The 21,804-nt window shown below is 53.6% G+C and overlaps 1 protein-coding gene across 1 annotated transcript in view; it reads left to right on the top strand.

The window, feature by feature from the left end:
• Nucleotides 1-21,804, top strand: part of LOC125450877 (interleukin-7 receptor subunit alpha) — a 75,155-nt gene that overhangs the window by 13,733 nt on the left and 39,618 nt on the right. Inside the window, exon 3 of the mRNA XM_059645052.1 lies at nt 6,192-6,358. Coding sequence (XP_059501035.1) covers nt 6,192-6,358 — 167 coding nt within the window. The remainder of the gene's footprint in view (nt 1-6,191; nt 6,359-21,804) is intronic.

Genomic DNA, 21,804 nt, shown 5'->3' with positions numbered 1-21,804 from the left:
TACTCCCACTGGGGGTAACAGTGAGAGGTATGTACTCCCTCTGGGGGTATGTGCCCCTTCTGGGGGTAACAGTGAGAGGTATGTGCCCCCTCTGGGGTAACAGTGAGAGGTATGTACCCCCACTGGGGTAACAGTGAGAGGTATGTGCCCCCTCTGGGGGTAACAGTGAGAGGTATGTACTCCCACTGGGGGTAACAGTGAGAGGTATGTACCCCCACTGGGGTAACAGTGAGAGGTATATGCCCCCTCTGGGGGTAACAGTGAGAGGTATGTACTCCCACTGGGGTAACAGTGAGAGGTATGTACTCCCACTGGGGGTAACAGTGAGAGGTATGTACCCCCTCTGGGGGTAACAGTGAGAGGTATGTACTCCCACTGGGGGTAACAGTGAGAGGTATGTACTCCCAATGGGGGTAACAGTGAGAGGTATGTGCCCCCTCTGGGGGTAACAGTGAGAGGTATGTACTCCCAATGGGGGTAACAGTGAGAGGTATGTGCCCCCTCTGGGGGTAACAGTGAGAGGTATGTGCCCCCACTGGGGTAACAGTGAGAGGTATGTACCCCCTCTGGGGGTAACAGTGAGAGGTATGTACTCCCAATGGGGGTAACAGTGAGAGGTATGTACCCCCTCTGGGGGTAACAGTGAGAGGCATGTGCCCCCTCTGGGGGTAACAGTGAGAGGTATGTACCCCCACTGGGGGTAACAGTGAGAGGTATGTACTCCCACGGGGGTAACAGTGAGAGGTATGTACCCCCACTGGGGGTAACAGTGAGAGGTATGTACTCCCAATGGGGGTAACAGTGAGAGGTATGTACCCCCTCTGGGGGTAACAGTGAGAGGCATGTGCCCCCTCTGGGGGTAACAGTGAGAGGTATGTACTCCCACTGGGGGTAACAGTGAGAGGTATGTACCCCCACTGGGGTTAACAGTGAGAGGTATGTACTCCCACTGGGGGTAACAGTGAGAGGCATGTGCCCCCACTGGGGGTAACAGTGAGAGGTATGTACTCCCACTGGGGGTAACAGTGAGAGGTATGTACTCCCTGTGGGGGTATGTGCCCCTTCTGGGGGTAACAGTGAGAGGTATGTGCCCCCTCTGGGGTAACAGTGAGAGGTATGTACCCCCACTGGGGTAACAATGAGAGGTATGTGCCCCCTCTGGGGGTAACAGTGAGAGGTATGTACTCCCACTGGGGGTAACAGTGAGAGGTATGTACCCCCACTGGGGTAACAGTGAGAGGTATATGCCCCCTCTGGGGGTAACAGTGAGAGGTATGTACTCCCACTGGGGTAACAGTGAGAGGTATGTACTCCCACTGGGGGTAACAGTGAGAGGTATGTACCCCCTCTGGGGGTAACAGTGAGAGGCATGTGCCCCCTCTGGGGGTAACAGTGAGAGGTATGAACCCCCGCTGGGGGTAACAGTGAGAGGCATGTGCCCCCTCTGGGGGTAACAGTGAGAGGTATGTACTCCCACTGGGGTAACAGTGAGAGGTATGTACTCCCACTGGGGGTAACAGTGAGAGGTATGTACTCCCAATGGGGGTAACAGTGAGAGGCATGTGCCCCCTCTGGGGGTAACAGTGAGAGGTATGTACTCCCACTGGGGGTAACAGTGAGAGGTATGTACTCCCACTGGGGGTAACAGTGAGAGGTATGTGCCCCCTCTGGGGGTAACAGTGAGAGGTATGTACCCCCACTGGGGTAACAGTGAGAGGTATGTTCCCCCTCTGGGGGTAACAGTGAGAGGTATGTACTCCCAATGGGGGTAACAGTGAGAGGTATGTACCCCCTCTGGGGGTAACAGTGAGAGGCATGTGCCCCCTCTGGGGGTAACAGTGAGAGGTATGTACCCCCTCTGGGGGTAACAGTGAGAGGTATGTACCCCCACTGGGGTAACAGTGAGAGGTATGTTCCCCCTCTGGGGGTAACAGTGAGAGGTATGTACTCCCAATGGGGGTAACAGTGAGAGGTATGTACCCCCTCTGGGGGTAACAGTGAGAGGCATGTGCCCCCTCTGGGGGTAACAGTGAGAGGTATGTACCCCCTCTGGGTGTAACAGTGAGAGGTATGTACCCCCACTGGGGGTAACAGTGAGAGGTATGTACCCCCACTGCTGGGTAACAGTGAGAGGTATGTACTCCCTCTGGGGGTAACAGTGAGAGGCATGTGCCCCCTCTGGGGGTAACAGTGAGAGGTATGTACTCCCACTGGGGGTAACAGTGAGAGGTATGTGCCCCCACTGCTGGGTAACAGTGAGAGGCATGTGCCCCCACTGGGGGTAACAGTGAGAGGTATGTACTCCCACTGGGGGTAACAGTGAGAGGTATGTACTCCCTCTGGGGGTATGTGCCCCTTCTGGGGGTAACAGTGAGAGGTATGTGCCCCCTCTGGGGTAACAGTGAGAGGTATGTACCCCCACTGGGGTAACAGTGAGAGGTATGTGCCCCCTCTGGGGGTAACAGTGAGAGGTATGTACTCCCACTGGGGGTAACAGTGAGAGGTATGTACCCCCACTGGGGTAACAGTGAGAGGTATATGCCCCCTCTGGGGGTAACAGTGAGAGGTATGTACTCCCACTGGGGTAACAGTGAGAGGTATGTACTCCCACTGGGGGTAACAGTGAGAGGTATGTACCCCCTCTGGGGGTAACAGTGAGAGGTATGTACTCCCACTGGGGGTAACAGTGAGAGGTATGTACTCCCACTGGGGGTAACAGTGAGAGGTATGTGCCCCCTCTGGGGGTAACTGTGAGAGGTATGTACTCCCACTGGGGGTAACAGTGAGAGGCATGTGCCCCCTCTGGGGGTAACAGTGAGAGGTATGTGCCCCCTCTGGGGGTAACAGTGAGAGGTATGTGCCCCCTCTGGGGGTAACAGTGAGAGGTATGTGCCCCCTCTGGGGGTAACAGTGAGAGGTATGTACTCCCACTGGGGTAATAGTGAGAGGTATGTGCCCCCTCTGGGGGTAACAGTGAGAGGTATGTCACTCCCCACCTCCCCAACAAGAAGTAAACAATGGTTGAGATCCTGCCCATCCCTTCCCCTACTTGTAGACAGTTTTCTGGGTATTCTCCCATCTGCTCAGAGTCACATGTTGGTAGGTTCAAGCCTGTCTCAGACTCCCTGAGATTGTTTCAGTGCAGACAGAAACCTCTCAGCACACCGTGACAGAGCCCTTCTCCAATAAACAACTCCTATGGTCAGGCCATTTGGATTAATGTCTGGCTTAGGGGCAATGTGGAAGGTATTATTGAAGATGTTACAGTAGGGCACTTAGACATCGTGGTTTACTCAAAGTGAGGTGATGTTGGATGAATTGATGGAGTTCTTTGAAGCAGTAACCTGTGCTACAGATAAAGAAAAACAAGGGGATATATTGTACTTACATGTGATAACATGTCACCTCAAAGGTGTTTGCAGGAAATAAAAGCTCATGGTGTCGGGTTAAGATACTAGCACAGATGGAAGACTGGCTGGCTAACAGAAAGTGGAGAGCAGGAATAAATGGAACCTTTTCAAGTGGCAGGATGTCACTAGGATTGTGTCACTGGGTCAGTGTTAGGGCCTCAGCTCTTCACAATTTATAGAAATGGTTTGGATGAAGGGATTTTCTGAAGGCACCAAGTTTGGTTGGAAAGTGAGCTGTGAAGAGTTCATAGGGAGCCTACGAAGGTATTCAGATACGTTCAGTGAGTGGACCAAGAGCTGGTAAATGGAGCATAATATGGGGAAAGTGTGAAATTGTCCATTCTGGCAGACTGAATAAAAACGGAGCGTAGTATCCAAATGGTGAGAGGTTACAGAGCTGTGAGTTGCAGTGGGATCTGGGTGTCCTAAATGAATGACAGAACATTAGAATGCAGGGACAGCAAGCCGCCAAGAAAGCAAATAGAACGCTGTGCTTTATTGTCGGGGCAATCGAGTGCAAGAGCAGGGAGGGGGACCTTAAGTTATACAGGGCTCTGGGGAGCCTGCATCTGGATACTGTGTACGGGGCTGGCCACTGTACCTACAGAAGGATATTAATGTGTTGGAATGATTCAGAGGCAGTTTATTGGACTAATCCCTGGAAGGAGCAGATTGCATTCTAAGGAAAGGCCAGACTGGCTGGTGTTTAGAATAGTTTAAGGTGATTTAATTAAAACTGATGAGATTCTGAGGTGAGTTGAGTGGGTGGACGTAGGAAGGATGTTTCCTCTTATGGAAGAATCTAGAACTAGGGGACTGTGTTTAAAAATAAGGGGACACCCATTTAAAACGGGTGTGAGGAAACATTTCTCCTCTGATGGTGGTGAGTCTTTGGAATTCTTTTCCTCAAAATGCAACGCTTGCAGAATCTTTAAATATTTTCAATGCAGAGTTGGATGGATTCTTAATGACCCTGAGGATGGAAGATTATCGGGGATGTACAGGGATGTAAAATCAGATCAGCCATGATGTGATTGAATGGCAGGGCATGCTGGAAGGGCTGAATGGCCTGCTCTTGTCCCTTGTCTGTCTGCCTATACATCAATATGTCATTGCTTTAATTTTTATTTCCTCAGGGGATGTGGGCATCACTGGTTGGGCCAGTATTTATAGTCCACTCTTAGTTGCTGCTCGAGAAGGTGGGGGTGAGCTGCCTTCTTACCTAGTAATTAGGTCTTATCCCTGCCTCTCTACCTGTGCCTTTCAATCATTGACCTGGTTAGGAAATCAGTGAGCATTCAGCTAGAGTGCTTTTAGCCTCGAGGCGAGATCAACTTTAGCAAAATCAGTGTTATTTGTGACTACAGAGACCATCCATCAGTCTGATAACAGCTGAAAAGAGACTGTTCCTGAACCTGCTGGTGTGTGTGTTCAGGATTCTGTACCTTCAGCCTGATGGAAGAGGCTGTGGGAGATCATTACCGGGGTGCGATGGGTCTTTGATGATGTTGGCCGCCTTTCTGTGGCAGTGAGCCGTGTAAATGGAGTCCATGGATGGAAGGCTGGCTCCTGTGATGGTCTGGGATGTGTACACCACCTTCTGTAGTTTCTTACGCTCCTGGGCAGAGCGGTTGCCGTTCCAGGCCGTTATACACCCAGACAGTATGTTTTCAACGGGGCATCTGTAGAAGGTGGTGAGGGTCCTTATGGACTTGGCAAATTTCCTGAGCTGCCTGAGGAAGAAGAGACGTTGTTGTATCTTCCTGACTGTTGCATTTCCATGGGAAGTCCAGGATGGGTGGATGGTTATCGTCACTCCGAGGATCTTGATGCTCTTCACCCTCTCAAACTCAGTTCCGTTGATGTAGTTGGGGCCATTCTCTCCTCCTCTCTTTCTGAAGTCAATGATCTGTTTAGTTTTGCCGATACTGAGTGAGAGGTTGTTCTCATTGCACCACATCCCCAAGTGCTCTATCTCCTTTTTGTATTCTGAATAGTCATTGTTAGATACCGGTCCCACTATAGTGGGGTCATCAGCAAACGTGTAGATGGCGTCCATTCGGAATTTGGCAACACAGCCGTAGGTATACAGGGAGGACAGTAGCGGGGTTGAGGACGTATCCTTGGGGGCCTTCAGTGTTGGGTTTTAGTGTAGAGGAGGTGCAGTTACCTATCCTCACTGACTGTGGCCTGTGGGCCAGGAAGCTGAGAATCTAGCTGATCTGAAGTAGACTTGGTGCTGAGCTTTGTTTCTCTTGTTTTCCCGTTCTCCTCAGCGTCATTTCAATGTAATTCCCTCCCAATTTAGTACACCCTACGGTGTAAACCCAGGCTGGGAGCAGCCTCATGCGGGGCCTCCTAACGGGTGATCCAGTGAAGGGCAATCGGTAAATTGCAGAGGCCTGGGTTAAAGCCTGGGGAAACAGAGGGTCCCTGGGGCTGCTTTGGGAATAGTGACCTCTCTTGGACCAACACAGTGTCCAACAGAAGGGGAGGGAGACAGAGTCGAACTCCTGAGCCACTCACAATGCCAGTGAGACGATCAAAGAAAAACAGCAAAGATCTTAACCAATGACAGGGCCCACTGAAGACGTCTGCTCCTTTCTCTGCTGTGAGTGAGTGTCGACAGTCCGCGGTTAAGGAGAGTGGGAGCCTGTTTGGGCGCGAGCAGGGGCTCGGGGCTCTTCGGAGAGGTTGCTGTGGGCTGCAGACTGACCACAAGAGAGGAGGCCAGCCTGGTTAATGCACAAACACCAACACATGCTCGGTGTTAACCCACAGTGAGGACACGATGGTGGAGAGCTGCCAGATCAAACTGAAAGAGACACACAGCTGCAGCGTGGAAGCTTCAAGGTTCACCCTCTTCAACCAGTGCTGCATCCGGGTCAGCAGATCGCAATCACTGGAACAGGGTCCTTGTGTGTTCAACAAAAAGATCATTCACATGGGTAAGAGATCAGCGAGAACAGCACAGGGGCTACTGCCATTCACACTGAGAGAGGGCGGGGAGAAATGGAGGGAGAGACACACTGAGGGAGATAGAGAGAGGCAGATAGAGCGAGGCAGATAGAGCGAGGGAGATAGAGAGAGGGTGATGGAGAGAGGGTGATGGAGAGAGAGAGATACAGAGAGGGAGATAGAGCGAGGGAGATGGAGAGAGGGAGATACAGAGAGGGAGATACAGAGAGAGAGATACAGAGAGGGAGATTGAGCGAGGGAGATGGAGAGAGGGAGATGGAGAGAGGGAGAGATACAGAGATGGAGATGCAGAGAGGGAGATGCAGAGAGGAGAGATGGAGAGAGGGAGAGATACAGAGAGGGAGATGGAGAGAGGGAGATGGAGAAAGGGAGATGGAATGAGGGAGATAGAGCGAGGGAGATACAGAGAGGGAGATGGAGAGAGGGAGATGGAGCGAGGGAGATACAGAGAAGGAGATACAGAGAGGGAGATGGAGAGAGGGAGATGGACAGAGGGAGATACAGAGAGGGAGATACAGAGAGGGAGATAGATCGAGGGAGATGGAGAGAGGGAGATACAGAGAGGGAGATACAGAGAGAGAGATACAGAGAGGGAGATACAGAGATGGAGATGGAGAGAGGGAGATTGAGCGAGGTGGATACAGAGAGGGAGATCCAGAAAGAGAGATGGAGAGAGGGAGATACAGAGAGGGAGATCCAGAGAGAGAGATAAGAGAGGGAGATAGAGCGAGGGAGATGGAGATGGAGAGAGGGAGAGATACAGAGAGGGAGATGGAGAGAGGGAGATTGAGAGAGGGAGATACAGAGAGGGAGATAGAGAGAGGGAGATACAGAGAGGGAGATGGAGAGAGGGAGATGGAGAGAGGGAGATGGAGAGAGGGAGAGATACAGAGATGGAGATGCAGAGAGGGAGATGGAGAGAGGGAAAGATACAGAGAGGGAGATGGAGAGAGGGAGATACAGAGAGGGAGATAGAGCGAGGGAGATGGAGAGAGGGAGATTTAGAGAGGGAGATACAGAGAGGGAGATGGAGAGAGGGAGATGGAGCGAGGGAGATACAGAGAGGGAGATACAGAGAGGGAGATGGAGAGAGGGAGATGGAGCGAGGGAGATGGAGAGAGGGAGATGGAGCGAGGGAGATACAGAGAGGGAGATGGAGAGAGGGAGATGGAGCGAGGGAGATGGAGCGAGGGAGTTGGAGCGAGGGAGATACAGAGAGGGAGATGGAGAGAGGGAGATGGAGCGAGGGAGATGGAGCAAGGGAGATAGAGCGAGGGAGATACAGAGAGGGAGATACAGAGAGGGAGATGGAGCGAGGGAGATGGAGCGAGGGAGATGGAGTGAGGGAGTTGGAGTGAGGGAGATACAGAGAGGGAGATGGAGAGAGGGAGATGGAGAGAGGGAGGTAGAGCGAGGGAGATACAGAGAGGGAGATACAGAGAGGGAGATGGAGAGAGGGAGATGGAGAGAGGGAGATACAGAGAGGGAGATGGAGAAAGGGAGATGGAGAGAGGGAGAGATACAGAGAGGGAGATGGAGAGAGGGAGATTGAGAGAGGGAGATACAGAGAGGGAGAGATACAGAGAGGGAGATGGAGAGAGGGAGATTGAGAGAGGGAGAGACAGAGAGGGAGATGGAGAGAGGGAGATGGAGCGAGGGAGATGGAGCAAGGGAGATAGAGCGAGGGAGATGGCGCGAGTGAGATACAGAGAGGGAGATGGAGAGAGGGAGATGGAGCGAGGGAGATACAGAGAGGGAGATGGAGAGAGGGAGATGGAGGGAGGGAGATGGAGAGAGGGAGATACAGAGAGGGAGATGGAGAGAGGGAGATGGAGAGAGGGAGATACAGAGAGGGAGATAGAGAGAGGGAGATGGCACGAGGGAGATACAGAGAGGGAGATGGAGAGAGGGAGATGGAGGGAGGGAGATGGAGAGAGGGAGATACAGAGAGGGAGATACAGAGAGGGAGATAGATCGAGGGAGATGGAGAGAGGGAGCTACAGAGAGGGAGATACAGAGAGAGAGATACAGAGAGGGAGATTGAGCGAGGGAGATTGAGCGAGGGAGATGGAGAGAGGGAGATGGAGAGAGGGAGAGATACAGAGAGGGAGATGGAGAGAGGGAGATACAGAGAGGGAGATAGAGCGAGGGAGATGGAGAGAGGGAGATTTAGAGAGGGAGATACAGAGAGAGAGATGGAGAGAGGGAGATGGAGCGAGGGAGATACAGAGAGGGAGATACAGAGAGGGAGATGGAGAGAGGGAGATGGAGCGAGGGAGATGGAGAGAGGGAGATGGAGCGAGGGAGATACAGAGAGGGAGAGACAGAGAGGGAGAGAGAGAGAGGGAGATACAGAGATGGAGATGGAGAGAGGGAGATGGAGCGAGGTGGATACAGAGAGGAAGATCCAGAGAGAGAGATGGAGAGAGGGAGATACAGAGAGGGAGATCCAGAGAGAGAGATAAGAGAGGGAGATAGAGCGAGGGAGATGGAGATGGAGAGAGGGAGAGATACAGAGAGGGAGATGGAGAGAGGGAGATTGAGAGAGGGAGATACAGAGAGGGAGATAGAGAGAGGGAGATACAGAGAGGGAGATGGAGAGAGGGAGATGGAGCGAGGGAGATACAGAGAGGGAAATACAGAGAGGGAGATACAGAGAGGGAGATGGAGAGAGGGAGATGGAGAGAGGGAGATGGAGAGAGGGAGATGGAGAGAGGGAGATACAGAGGAGATGGAGAGAGGGAGATGTAGAGAGGGAGATGGAGCAAGGGAGATAGAGCGAGGGAGATACAGAGAGGGAGATACAGAGAGGGTGATAGAGAGAGGGAGATGGAGAGAGGGAGATACAGAGAGGGAGATAGAGAGAGGGAGATGGAGAGAGGGAGATACAGAGAGGGAGATGGAGAGAGTGAGATGGAGCGAGGGAGATACAGAGAGGGAGATGGAGAGAGGGAGATGGAGAGAGGGAGATGGAGAGAGGGAGATACAGAGGAGATGGAGAGAGGGAGATGTAGAGAGGGAGATGGAGAGAGGGAGATGGAGAGAGGGAGGTAGAGCGAGGGAGATACAGAGAGGGAGATACAGAGAGGGAGATGGAGAGAGGGAGATGGAGCGAGGGAGATGGAGCAAGGGAGATAGAGCGAGGGAGATGGAGCGAGTGAGATACAGAGAGGGAGATGGAGAGAGGGAGATGGAGCGACGGAGATACAGAGAGGGAGATACAGAGAGGGAGATAGATCGAGGGAGATGGAGAGAGGGAGATACAGAGAGGGAGATACAGAGAGGGAGATACAGAGAGGGAGATTGAGCGAGGGAGATGGAGAGAGGGAGATGGAGAGAGGGAGAGATACAGAGATGGAGATGCAGAGAGGGAGATGGAGAGAGGGAGAGATACAGAGAGGGAGATGGAGAGAGGGAGATACAGAGAGGGAGATAGAGCGAGGGAGATGGAGAGAGGGAGATTTAGAGAGGGAGATACAGAGAGGGAGATGGAGAGAGGGAGATGGAGCGAGGGAGATACAGAGAGGGAGATACAGAGAGGGAGATGGGGAGAGGGAGATGGAGCGAGGGAGATGGAGAGAGGGAGATGGAGCGAGGGAGATACAGAGAGGGAGATGGAGAGAGGGAGATGCAGAGAGGGAGATGGAGCGAGGGAGATACAGAGAGGGAGATACAGAGAGGGAGATGGAGAGAGGGAGATGGAGCGAGGGAGATGGAGAGAGGGAGATGGAGCGAGGGAGATACAGAGAGGGAGATGGAGAGAGGGAGATGGAGCGAGGGAGATGGAGCGAGGGAGTTGGAGCGAGGGAGATGGAGCGAGGGAGATGGAGCGAGGGAGATGGAGTGAGGGAGGTAGAGCGAGGGAGATACAGAGAGGGAGATACAGAGAGGGAGATGGAGAGAGGGAGATGGAGAGAGGGAGATACAGAGAGGGAGATGGAGAAAGGGAGATGGAGAGAGGGAGAGATACAGAGAGGGAGATGGAGAGAGGGAGATTGAGAGAGGGAGATACAGAGAGGGAGAGATACAGAGAGGGAGATGGAGAGAGGGAGATTGAGAGAGGGAGAGACAGAGAGGGAGATGGAGAGAGGGAGATGGAGCGAGGGAGATGGAGCAAGGGAGATAGAGCGAGGGAGATGGAGCGAGTGAGATACAGAGAGGGAGATGGAGAGAGGGAGATGGAGCGAGGGAGATACAGAGAGGGAGATGGAGCGAGGGAGATGGAGCGAGGGAGATGGAGAGAGGGAGATGGAGAGAGGGAGATACAGAGAGGGAGATGGAGAGAGGGAGATGGAGGGAGGGAGATGGAGAGAGGGAGATACAGAGAGGGAGATGGAGAGAGGGAGATGGAGCGAGGGAGATACAGAGAGGGAGATGGAGAGAGGGAGATGGAGGGAGGGAGATGGAGAGAGGGAGATACAGAGAGGGAGATGGAGAGAGGGAGATGGAGAGAGGGAGATGGAGAGAGGGAGATACAGAGAGGGAGATAGAGAGAGGGAGATGGCACGAGGGAGATACAGAGAGGGAGATGGAGAGAGGGAGATGGAGGGAGGGAGATGGAGAGAGGGAGATACAGAGAGGGAGATACAGAGAGGGAGATAGATCGAGGGAGATGGAGAGAGGGAGCTACAGAGAGGGAGATACAGAGAGAGAGATACAGAGAGGGAGATTGAGCGAGGGAGATGGAGAGAGGGAGATGGAGAGAGGGAGAGATACAGAGATGGAGATGCAGAGAGGGAGATGGAGCGAGGGAGAGATACAGAGAGGGAGATGGAGAGAGGGAGATACAGAGAGGGAGATAGAGCGAGGGAGATGGAGAGAGGGAGATTTAGAGAGGGAGATACAGAGAGAGATGGAGAGAGGGAGATGGAGCGAGGGAGATACAGAGAGGGAGATACAGAGAGGGAGATGGAGAGAGGGAGATGGAGCGAGGGAGATACAGAGAGGGAGATGGAGAGAGGGAGAGACAGAGAGGGAGAGACAGAGAGGGAGATACAGAGATGGAGATGGAGAGAGGGAGATGGAGCGAGGTGGATACAGAGAGGAAGATCCAGAGAGAGAGATGGAGAGAGGGAGATACAGAGAGGGAGATCCAGAGAGAGAGATAAGAGAGGGAGATAGAGCGAGGGAGATGGAGATGGAGAGAGGGAGAGATACAGAGAGGGAGATGGAGAGAGGGAGATTGAGAGAGGGAGATACAGAGAGGGAGATAGAGAGAGGGAGATACAGAGAGGGAGATGGAGAGAGGGAGATGGAGCGAGGGAGATACAGAGAGGGAAATACAGAGAGGGAGATACAGAGAGGGAGATACAGAGAGGGAGATGGAGAGAGGGAGATGGAGAGAGGGAGATGGAGAGAGGGAGATACAGAGGAGATGGAGAGAGGGAGATGTAGAGAGGGAGATGGAGCAAGGGAGATAGAGCGAGGGAGATACAGAGAGGGAGATACAGAGAGGGTGATAGAGAGAGGGAGATGGAGAGAGGGAGATACAGAGAGGGAGATAGAGAGAGGGAGATGGAGAGAGGGAGATACAGAGAGGGAGATGGAGAGAGTGAGATGGAGCGAGGGAGATACAGAGAGGGAGATGGAGAGAGGGAGATGGAGAGAGGGAGATGGAGAGAGGGAGATACAGAGGAGATGGAGAGAGGGAGATGTAGAGAGGGAGATGGAGAGAGGGAGATGGAGAGAGGGAGGTAGAGCGAGGGAGATACAGAGAGGGAGATACAGAGAGGGAGATGGAGAGAGGGAGATGGAGCGAGGGAGATGGAGCAAGGGAGATAGAGCGAGGGAGATGGAGCGAGTGAGATACAGAGAGGGAGATGGAGAGAGGGAGATGGAGCGACGGAGATACAGAGAGGGAGATACAGAGAGGGAGATAGATCGAGGGAGATGGAGAGAGGGAGATACAGAGAGGGAGATACAGAGAGAGAGATACAGAGAGGGAGATTGAGCGAGGGAGATGGAGAGAGGGAGATGGAGAGAGGGAGAGATACAGAGATGGAGATGCAGAGAGGGAGATGGAGAGAGGGAGAGATACAGAGAGGGAGATGGAGAGAGGGAGATACAGAGAGGGAGATAGAGCGAGGGAGATGGAGAGAGGGAGATTTAGAGAGGGAGATACAGAGAGGGAGATGGAGAGAGGGAGATGGAGCGAGGGAGATACAGAGAGGGAGATACAGAGAGGGAGATGGGGAGAGGGAGATGGAGCGAGGGAGATGGAGAGAGGGAGATGGAGCGAGGGAGATACAGAGAGGGAGATGGAGAGAGGGAGATGGAGAGAGGGAGATGGAGCGAGGGAGATACAGAGAGGGAGATACAGAGAGGGAGATGGAGAGAGGGAGATGGAGCGAGGGAGATGGAGAGAGGGAGATGGAGCGAGGGAGATACAGAGAGGGAGATGGAGAGAGGGAGATGGAGCGAGGGAGATGGAGCGAGGGAGTTGGAGCGAGGGAGATGGAGCGAGGGAGATGGAGCGAGGGAGATGGAGCGAGGGAGATGGAGTGAGGGAGTTGGAGTGACGGAGATACAGAGAGGGAGATGGAGAGAGGGAGATGGAGAGAGGGAGGTAGAGCGAGGGAGATACAGAGAGGGAGATACAGAGAGGGAGATGGAGAAAGGGAGATGGAGAGAGGGAGATTGAGAGAGGGAGAGACAGAGAGGGAGATACAGAGATGGAGATGGAGAGAGGGAGATGGAGCGAGGTGGATACAGAGAGGGAGATCCAGAGAGAGAGATGGAGAGAGGGAGATACAGAGAGGAAGATCCAGAGAGAGAGATAAGAGAGGGAGATAGAGCGAGGGAGATGGAGATGGAGAGAGGGAGAGATACAGCGTGGGAGATGGAGAGAGGGAGATTGAGAGAGGGAGATACAGAGAGGGAGATAGAGAGAGGGAGATACAGAGAGGGAGATGGAGAGAGGGAGATGGAGCGAGGGAGATACAGAGGAGATGGAGAGAGGGAGATGTAGAGAGGGAGATGGAGCAAGGGAGATAGAGCGAGGGAGATACAGAGAGGGAGATACAGAGAGGGTGATAGAGAGAGGGAGATGGAGAGAGGGAGATACAGAGAGGGAGATAGAGAGAGGGAGATGGAGAGAGGGAGATACAGAGAGGGAGATGGAGAGAGTGAGATGGAGCGAGGGAGATACAGAGAGGGAGATACAGAGAGGGAGATGGAGAGAGGGAGATACAGAGGAGATGGAGAGAGGGAGATGTAGAGAGGGAGATGGAGAGAGGGAGATGGAGAGAGGGAGGTAGAGCGAGGGAGATACAGAGAGGGAGATACAGAGAGGGAGATGGAGAGAGGGAGATGGAGCGAGGGAGATGGAGCAAGGGAGATAGAGCGAGGGAGATGGAGCGAGTGAGATACAGAGAGGGAGATGGAGAGAGGGAGATGGAGCGAGGGAGATACAGAGAGGGAGATGGAGAGAGGGAGATGGAGGGAGGGAGATGGAGAGAGGGAGATACAGAGAGGGAGATGGAGAGAGGGAGATGGAGAGAGGGAGATACAGAGAGGGAGATAGAGAGAGGGAGATGGCGCGAGGGAGATACAGAGAGGGAGATGGAGAGAGGGAGATGGAGGGAGGGAGATGGAGAGAGGGAGATACAGAGAGGGAGATACAGAGAGGGAGATAGATCGAGGGAGATGGAGAGAGGGAGATACAGAGAGGGAGATACAGAGAGAGAGATACAGAGAGGGAGATTGAGCGAGGGAGATGGAGAGAGGGAGATGGAGAGAGGGAGAGATACAGAGATGGAGATGCAGAGAGGGAGATGGAGAGAGGGAGAGATGCAGAGAGGGAGATGGAGAGAGGGAGATACAGAGAGGGAGATAGAGCGAGGGAGATGGAGAGAGGGAGATTTAGAGAGGGAGATACAGAGAGGGAGATGGAGAGAGGGAGATGGAGCGAGGGAGATACAGAGAGGGAGATAGAGCGAGGGAGATGGAGAGAGGGAGATTTAGAGAGGGAGATACAGAGAGGGAGATGGAGAGAGGGAGATGGAGCGAGGGAGATACAGAGAGGGAGATACAGAGAGGGAGATGGAGAGAGGGAGATGGAGCGAGGGAGATGGAGAGAGGGAGATGGAGCGAGGGAGATACAGAGAGGGAGATGGAGAGAGGGATATTGAGAGAGGGAGAGACAGAGAGGGAGATACAGAGATGGAGATGGAGAGAGGGAGATGGAGCGAGGTGGACACAGAGAGGGAGATCCAGAGAGAGAGATGGAGAGAGGGAGATACAGAGAGGGAGATCCAGAGAGAGAGATAAGAGAGGGAGATAGAGCGAGGGAGATGGAGATGGAGAGAGGGAGAGATACAGAGAGGGAGATGGAGAGAGGGAGATTGAGAGAGGGAGATAGAGAGAGGGAGATAGAGAGAGGGAGATACAGAGAGGGAGATGGAGAGAGGGAGATGGAGCGAGGGAGATACAGAGAGGGAGATACAGAGAGGGAGATGGAGAGAGGGAGATGGAGCGAGGGAGATGGAGAGAGGGAGATGGAGCGAGGGAGATACAGAGAGGGAGATGGAGAGAGGGATATTGAGAGAGGGAGAGACAGAGAGGGAGATACAGAGATGGAGATGGAGAGAGGGAGATGGAGCGAGGTGGATACAGAGAGGGAGATCCAGAGAGAGAGATGGAGAGAGGGAGATACAGAGAGGGAGATCCAGAGAGAGAGATAAGAGAGGGAGATAGAGCGAGGGAGATGGAGATGGAGAGAGGGAGAGATACAGAGAGGGAGATGGAGAGAGGGAGATTGAGAGAGGGAGATAGAGAGAGGGAGATAGAGAGAGGGAGATACAGAGAGGGAGATGGAGAGAGGGAGATGGAGCGAGGGAGATACAGAGAGGGAAATACAGAGAGGGAGATACAGAGAGGGAGATGGAGAGAGGGAGATACAGAGAGGGAGATAGAGAGAGGGAGATACAGAGAGGGAGATGGAGAGAGGGAGATGGAGCGAGGGAGATACAGAGAGGGAAATACAGAGAGGGAGATACAGAGAGGGAGATGGAGAGAGGGAGATGGAGAGAGGGAGATACAGAGGAGATGGAGAGAGGGAGATGTAGAGAGGGAGATGGAGCAAGGGAGATAGAGCGAGGGAGATACAGAGAGGGAGATACAGAGAGGGTGATAGAGAGAGGGAGATGGAGAGAGGGAGTTACAGAGAGGGAGATAGAGAGAGGGAGATGGAGAGAGGGAGATACAGAGAGGGAGATGGAGAGAGTGAGATGGAGCGAGGGAGATACAGAGAGGGAGATACAGAGAGGGAGATGGAGAGAGGGAGATGGAGAGAGGGAGATACAGAGGACATGGAGAGAGGGAGATGTAGAGAGGGAGATGGAGAGAGGGAGATGGAGAGAGGGAGGTAGAGCGAGGGAGATACAGAGAGGGAGATACAGAGAGGGAGATGGAGAGAGGGAGATGGAGCGAGGGAGATGGAGCAAGGGAGATAGAGCGAGGGAGATGGAGCGAGTGAGATACAGAGAGGGAGATGGAGAGAGGGAGATGGAGCGAGGGAGATACAGAGAGGGAGATACAGAGAGGGAGATAGATCGAGGGAGATGGAGAGAGGGAGATGGAGAGAGGGAGAGATACAGAGATGGAGATGCAGAGAGGGAGATGGAGAGAGGGAGAGATACAGAGAGGGAGATGGAGAGAGGGAGATACAGAGAGGGAGATAGAGCGAGGGAGATGGAGAGAGGGAGATTTAGAGAGGGAGATACAGAGAGGGAGATGGAGAGAGGGAGATGGAGCGAGGGAGATACAGAGAGGGAGATACAGAGAGGGAGATGGGGAGAGGGAGATGGAGCGAGGGAGATGGAGAGAGGGAGATGGAGCGAGGGAGATACAGAGAGGGAGATGGAGAGAGGGAGATGGAGCGAGGGAGATACAGAGAGGGAGATAGAGAGAGGGAGATACAGAGAGGGAGATGGAGAGAGGGAGATACAGAGAGGGAGATAGAGAGAGGGAGATACAGAGAGGGAGATGGAGAGAGGGAGATGGAGCGAGGGAGATACAGAGAGGGAAATACAGCGAGGGAGATACAGAGAGGGAGATTGAGCGAGGGAGATGGAGAGAGGGAGATGGAGAGAGGGAGAGATACAGAGATGGAGATGCAGAGAGGGAGATGGAGAGAGGGAGAGATACAGAGAGGGAGATGGAGAGAGGGAGATACAGAGAGGGAGATGGAGAGAGGGAGATGGAGCGAGGGAGATACAGAGAGGGAGATACAGAGAGGGAGATGGAGAGAGGGAGATGGAGCGAGGGAGATGGAGAGAGGGAGATGGAGCGAGGGAGATACAGAGAGGGAGATGGAGAGAGGGAGATGGAGCGAGGGAGATGGAGAGAGGGAGATACAGAGAGGGAGATGGAGAAAGGGAGATGGAGAGAGGGAGAGATACAGAGAGGGAGATGGAGAGAGGGAGATACAGAGAGGGAGAGATACAGAGAGGGAGATACAGAGAGGGAGAGACAGAGAGGGAGATACAGAGATGGAGATGGAGAGAGGGAGATGGAGCGAGGTGGATACAGAGAGGGAGATCCAGAGAGAGAGATGGAGCGAGGGAGATACAGAGAGGGAGATCCAGAGAGAGAGATAAGAGAGGGAGATAGAGCGAGGGAGATGGAGATGGAGAGAGGGAGAGATACAGAGAGGGAGATGGAGAGAGGGAGATTGAGAGAGGGAGATACAGAGAGGGAGCTAGAGAGAGGGAGATACAGAGAGGGAGATGGAGAGAGGGAAATGGAGCGAGGGAGATACAGAGAGGGAAATACAGAGAGGGAGATACAGAGAGGGAGATGGAGAGAGGGAGATGGAGAGAGGGAGATACAGAGGAGATGGAGAGAGGGAGATGTAGAGAGGGAGATGGAGCAAGGGAGATAGAGCGAGGGAGATACAGAGAGGGAGATACAGAGAGGGTGATAGAGAGAGGGAGATACAGAGAGGGAGATGGAGAGAGTGAGATGGAGCGAGGGAGATACAGAGAGGGAGATACAGAGAGGGAGATGGAGAGAGGGAGATGGAGAGAGGGAGATACAGAGGAGATGGAGAGAGGGAGATGTAGAGAGGGAGATGGAGAGAGGGAGATGGAGAGAGGGAGGTAGAGCGAGGGAGATACAGAGAGGGAGATACAGAGAGGGAGATGGAGAGAGGGAGATGGAGCAAGGGAGATAGAGCGAGGGAGATGGAGCGAGTGAGATACAGAGAGGGAGATGGAGTGAGGGAGATGGAGCGAGGGAGATACAGAGAGGGAGATGGAGAGAGGGAGATGGTGGGAGGGAGATGGAGAGAGGGAGATACAGAGAGGGAGATACAGAGAGGGAGATACAGAGAGGGAGATGGAGAGAGGGAGATGGAGCGAGGGAGATACAGAGAGGGAGATGGAGAGACGGAGATGGCGCGAGGGAGATACAGAGAGGGAGATGGAGAAAGGGAGATGGAGAGAGGGAGAGATACAGAGAGGGAGATGGAGAGAGGGAGATGGAGAGAGGGAGATACAGAGAGGGGGATGGAGAAAGGGAGATGGAGAGAGGGAGAGATACAGAGAGGGAGATGGAGAGAGGGAGATGGAGAGTGGGAGATTGAGCGAGGGAGATACAGAGAGGGAGATGGAGAGAGGGAGATGGAGCGAGGGAGATACAGAGGGGAGATGGAGAGAGGGAGATGGAGCGAGGGAGATACAGAGAGGGAGATACAGAGAGGGAGATGGAGAGAGGGAGATGGAGCGAGGGAGATGGAGCAAGGGAGATAGAGCGAGGGAGATGGAGCGAGTGAGATACAGAGAGGGAGATGGAGAGAGGGAGATGGAGCGAGGGAGATACAGAGAGGGACATGGAGAGATGGAGATGGAGAGAGGGAGATGGAGGGAGGGAGATGGAGAGAGGGAGATACAGAGAGGGAGATGGAGAGAGGGAGATGGAGAGAGGGAGATGGAGAGAGGGAGATACAGAGAGGGAGATACAGAGAGGGAGATGGCACGAGGGAGATACAGAGAGGGAGATGGAGAGAGGGAGATGGAGGGAGGGAGATGGAGAGAGGGAGATACAGAGAGGGAGATACAGAGAGGGAGATAGATCGAGGGAGATGGAGAGAGGGAGATACAGAGAGGGAGATACAGAGCGAGAGATACAGAGAGGGAGATTGAGCGAGGGAGATGGAGAGAGGGAGATGGAGAGAGGGAGAGACACAGAGATGGAGATGCAGAGAGGGAGATGGAGAGAGGGAGAGATACAGAGAGGGAGATGGAGAGAGGGAGATACAGAGAGGGAGATAGAGCGAGGGAGATGGAGAGAGGGAGATTTAGAGAGGGAGATACAGAGAGGGAGATGGAGAGAGGGAGATGGAGCGAGGGAGATACAGAGAGGGAGATACAGAGAGGGAGATGGAGAGAGGGAGATGGAGCGAGGGAGATGGAGAGAGGGAGATGGAGCGAGGGAGATACAGAGAGGGAGATGGAGAGAGGGAGATTGAGAGAGGGAGAGACAGAGAGGGAGATACAGAGATGGAGATGGAGAGAGGGAGATGGAGCGAGGTGGATACAGAGAGGGAGATCCAGAGAGAGAGATGGAGAGAGGGAGATACAGAGAGGGAGATCCAGAGAGAGAGATAAGAGAGGGAGATAGAGCGAGGGAGATGGAGATGGAGAGAGGGAGAGATACAGAGAGGGAGATGGAGAGAGGGAGATTGAGAGAGGGAGATACAGAGAGGGAGATAGAGAGAGGGAGATACAGAGAGGGAGATGTAGAGAGGGAGATGGAGCAAGGGAGATAGAGCGAGGGAGATACAGAGAGGGAGTTACAGAGAGGGTGATAGAGAGAGGGAGATGGAGAGAGGGAGATACAGAGAGGGAGATAGAGAGAGGGAGATGGAGAGAGGGAGATACAGAGAGGGAGATAGAGAGAGTGAGATGGAGCGAGGGCGATACAGAGAGGGAGATACAGAGAGGGAGATGGAGAGAGGGAGATGGAGAGAGGGAGATACAGAGGAGATGGAGAGAGGGAGATGTAGAGAGGGAGATGGAGAGAGGGAGATGGAGCGAGGGAGATACAGAGAGGGAGATGTAGAGAGGGAGATGGAGAGAGGGAGATGGAGCGAGGGAGATGGAGCAAGGGAGATAGAGCGAGGGAGATGGAGCGAGTGAGATACAGAGAGGGAGATGGAGAGAGGGAGATGGAGCGAGGGAGATACAGAGAGGGAGATGGAGAGAGGGAGATGGAGGGAGGGAGAGATACAGAGATGGAGATGCAGAGAGGGAGATGGAGAGAGGGAGAGATACAGAGAGGGAGATACAGAGAGGGTGATACAGAGAGGGAGATGGAGAAAGGGAGATGGAATGAGGGTGATAGAGCGAGGGAGATACAGAGAGGGAGATGGAGAGAGGGAGATGGAGCGAGGGAGATACAGAGAAGGAGATACAGAGAGGGAGATGGAGAGAGGGAGATGGACAGAGGGAGATACAGAGAGGGAGATACAGAGAGGGAGATAGATCGAGGGAGATGGAGAGAGGGAGATACAGAGAGGGAGATACAGAGAGAGAGATACAGAGAGGGAGATTGAGCGAGGGAGATGGAGAGAGGGAGATGGAGAGAGGGAGAGATACAGAGATGGAGATGGAGAGCGGGAGATACAGAGAGGGAGATAGAGCGAGGGAGATGGAGAGATGGAGATTTAGAGAGGGAGATACAGAGAGGGAGATGTAGAGAGGGAGATGGAGCGAGGGAGATACAGAGAGGGAGATACAGAGAGGGAGATGGAGAGAGGGAGATGGAGCGAGGGAGATGGAGAGAGGGAGATGGAGCGAGGGAGATACAGAGAGGGAGATGGAGAGAGGGAGATGGAGCGAGGGAGATGGAGCGAGGGAGTTGGAGCGAGGGAGATACAGAGAGGGAGATGGAGAGAGGGAGATGGAGCGAGGGAGATGGAGCAAGGGAGATAGAGCGAGGGAGATACAGAGAGGGAGATACAGAGAGGGAGATAGAGCGAGGGAGATGGAGCGAGGGAGATACAGAGAGGGAGATGGAGCGAGGGAGATGGAGCGAGGGAGATGGAGTGAGGGAGTTGGAGTGAGGGAGATACAGAGAGGGAGATGGAGAGAGGGAGATGGAGAGAGGGAGGTAGAGCGAGGGAGATACAGAGAGGGAGATACAGAGAGGGAGATGGAGAGAGGGAGATGGAGAGAGGGAGATACAGAGAGGGAGATGGAGAAAGGGAGATGGAGAGAGGGAGATATACAGAGAGGGAGATGGAGAGAGGGAGATACAGAGAGGGAGAGATACAGAGAGGGAGATGGAGAGAGGGAGATACAGAGAGGGAGAGACAGAGAGGGAGATACAGAGATGGAGATGGAGAGAGGGAGATGGAGCGAGGTGGATACAGAGAGGGAGATCCAGAGAGAGAGATGGAGAGAGGGAGATACAGAGAGCGAGATCCAGAGAGAGAGATAAGAGAGGGAGATAGAGCGAGGGAGATGGAGATGGAGAGAGGGAGAGATACAGAGAGGGAGATGGAGAGAGGGAGATTGAGAGAGGGAGATACAGAGAGGGAGATAGAGATAGGGAGATACAGAGAGGGAGATGGAGAGAGGGAAATGGAGCGAGGGAGATACAGAGAGGGAAATACAGAGAGGGAGATACAGAGAGGGAGATGGAGAGAGGGAGATGGAGAGAGGGAGATACAGAGGAGATGGAGAGAGGGAGATGTAGAGAGGGAGATGGAGCAAGGGAGATAGAGCGAGGGAGATACAGAGAGGGAGATACAGAGAGGGTGATAGAGAGAGGGAGATGGAGAGAGGGAGATACAGGGAGGGAGATAGAGAGAGGGAGATGGAGAGAGGGAGATACAGAGAGGGAGATGGAGAGAGTGAGATGGAGCGAGGGAGATACAGAGAGGGAGATACAGAGAGGGAGATGGAGAGAGGGAGATACAGAGAGGGAGATACAGAGGAGATGGAGAGAGGGAGATGTAGAGAGTGAGATGGAGAGAGGGAGATGGAGAGAGGGAGGTAGAGCGAGGGAGATACAGAGAGGGAGATACAGAGAGGGAGATGGAGAGAGGGAGATGCAGCAAGGGAGATAGAGCGAGGGAGATGGAGAGAGGGAGATGGTGGGAGGGAGATGGAGAGAGGGAGATACAGAGAGGGAGATACAGAGAGGGAGATGGAGAGAGGGAGATGGAGCGAGGGAGACACAGAGAGGGAGATGGAGAGAGGGAGATGGAGAGAGGGAGATACAGAGAGGGAGATGGAGAAAGGGAGATGGAGAGAGGGAGAGATACAGAGAGGGAGATGGAGAGAGGGAGATGGAGAGAGGGAGATACAGAGAGGGGGATGGAGAAAGGGAGATGGAGAGAGGGAGAGATACAGAGAGGGAGATGGAGAGAGGGAGATACAGAGAGGGAGATACAGAGATGGAGATGGTG

The sequence above is a fragment of the Stegostoma tigrinum genome, chromosome 3, assembly GCF_030684315.1.
Source record: "Stegostoma tigrinum isolate sSteTig4 chromosome 3, sSteTig4.hap1, whole genome shotgun sequence".
Taxonomy (NCBI): Eukaryota; Metazoa; Chordata; class Chondrichthyes; order Orectolobiformes; family Stegostomatidae; genus Stegostoma; species Stegostoma tigrinum.
The sequence above is the reverse complement of the archived record's forward strand: the minus strand, read 5'-3'. Positions and strand labels throughout refer to the sequence as shown.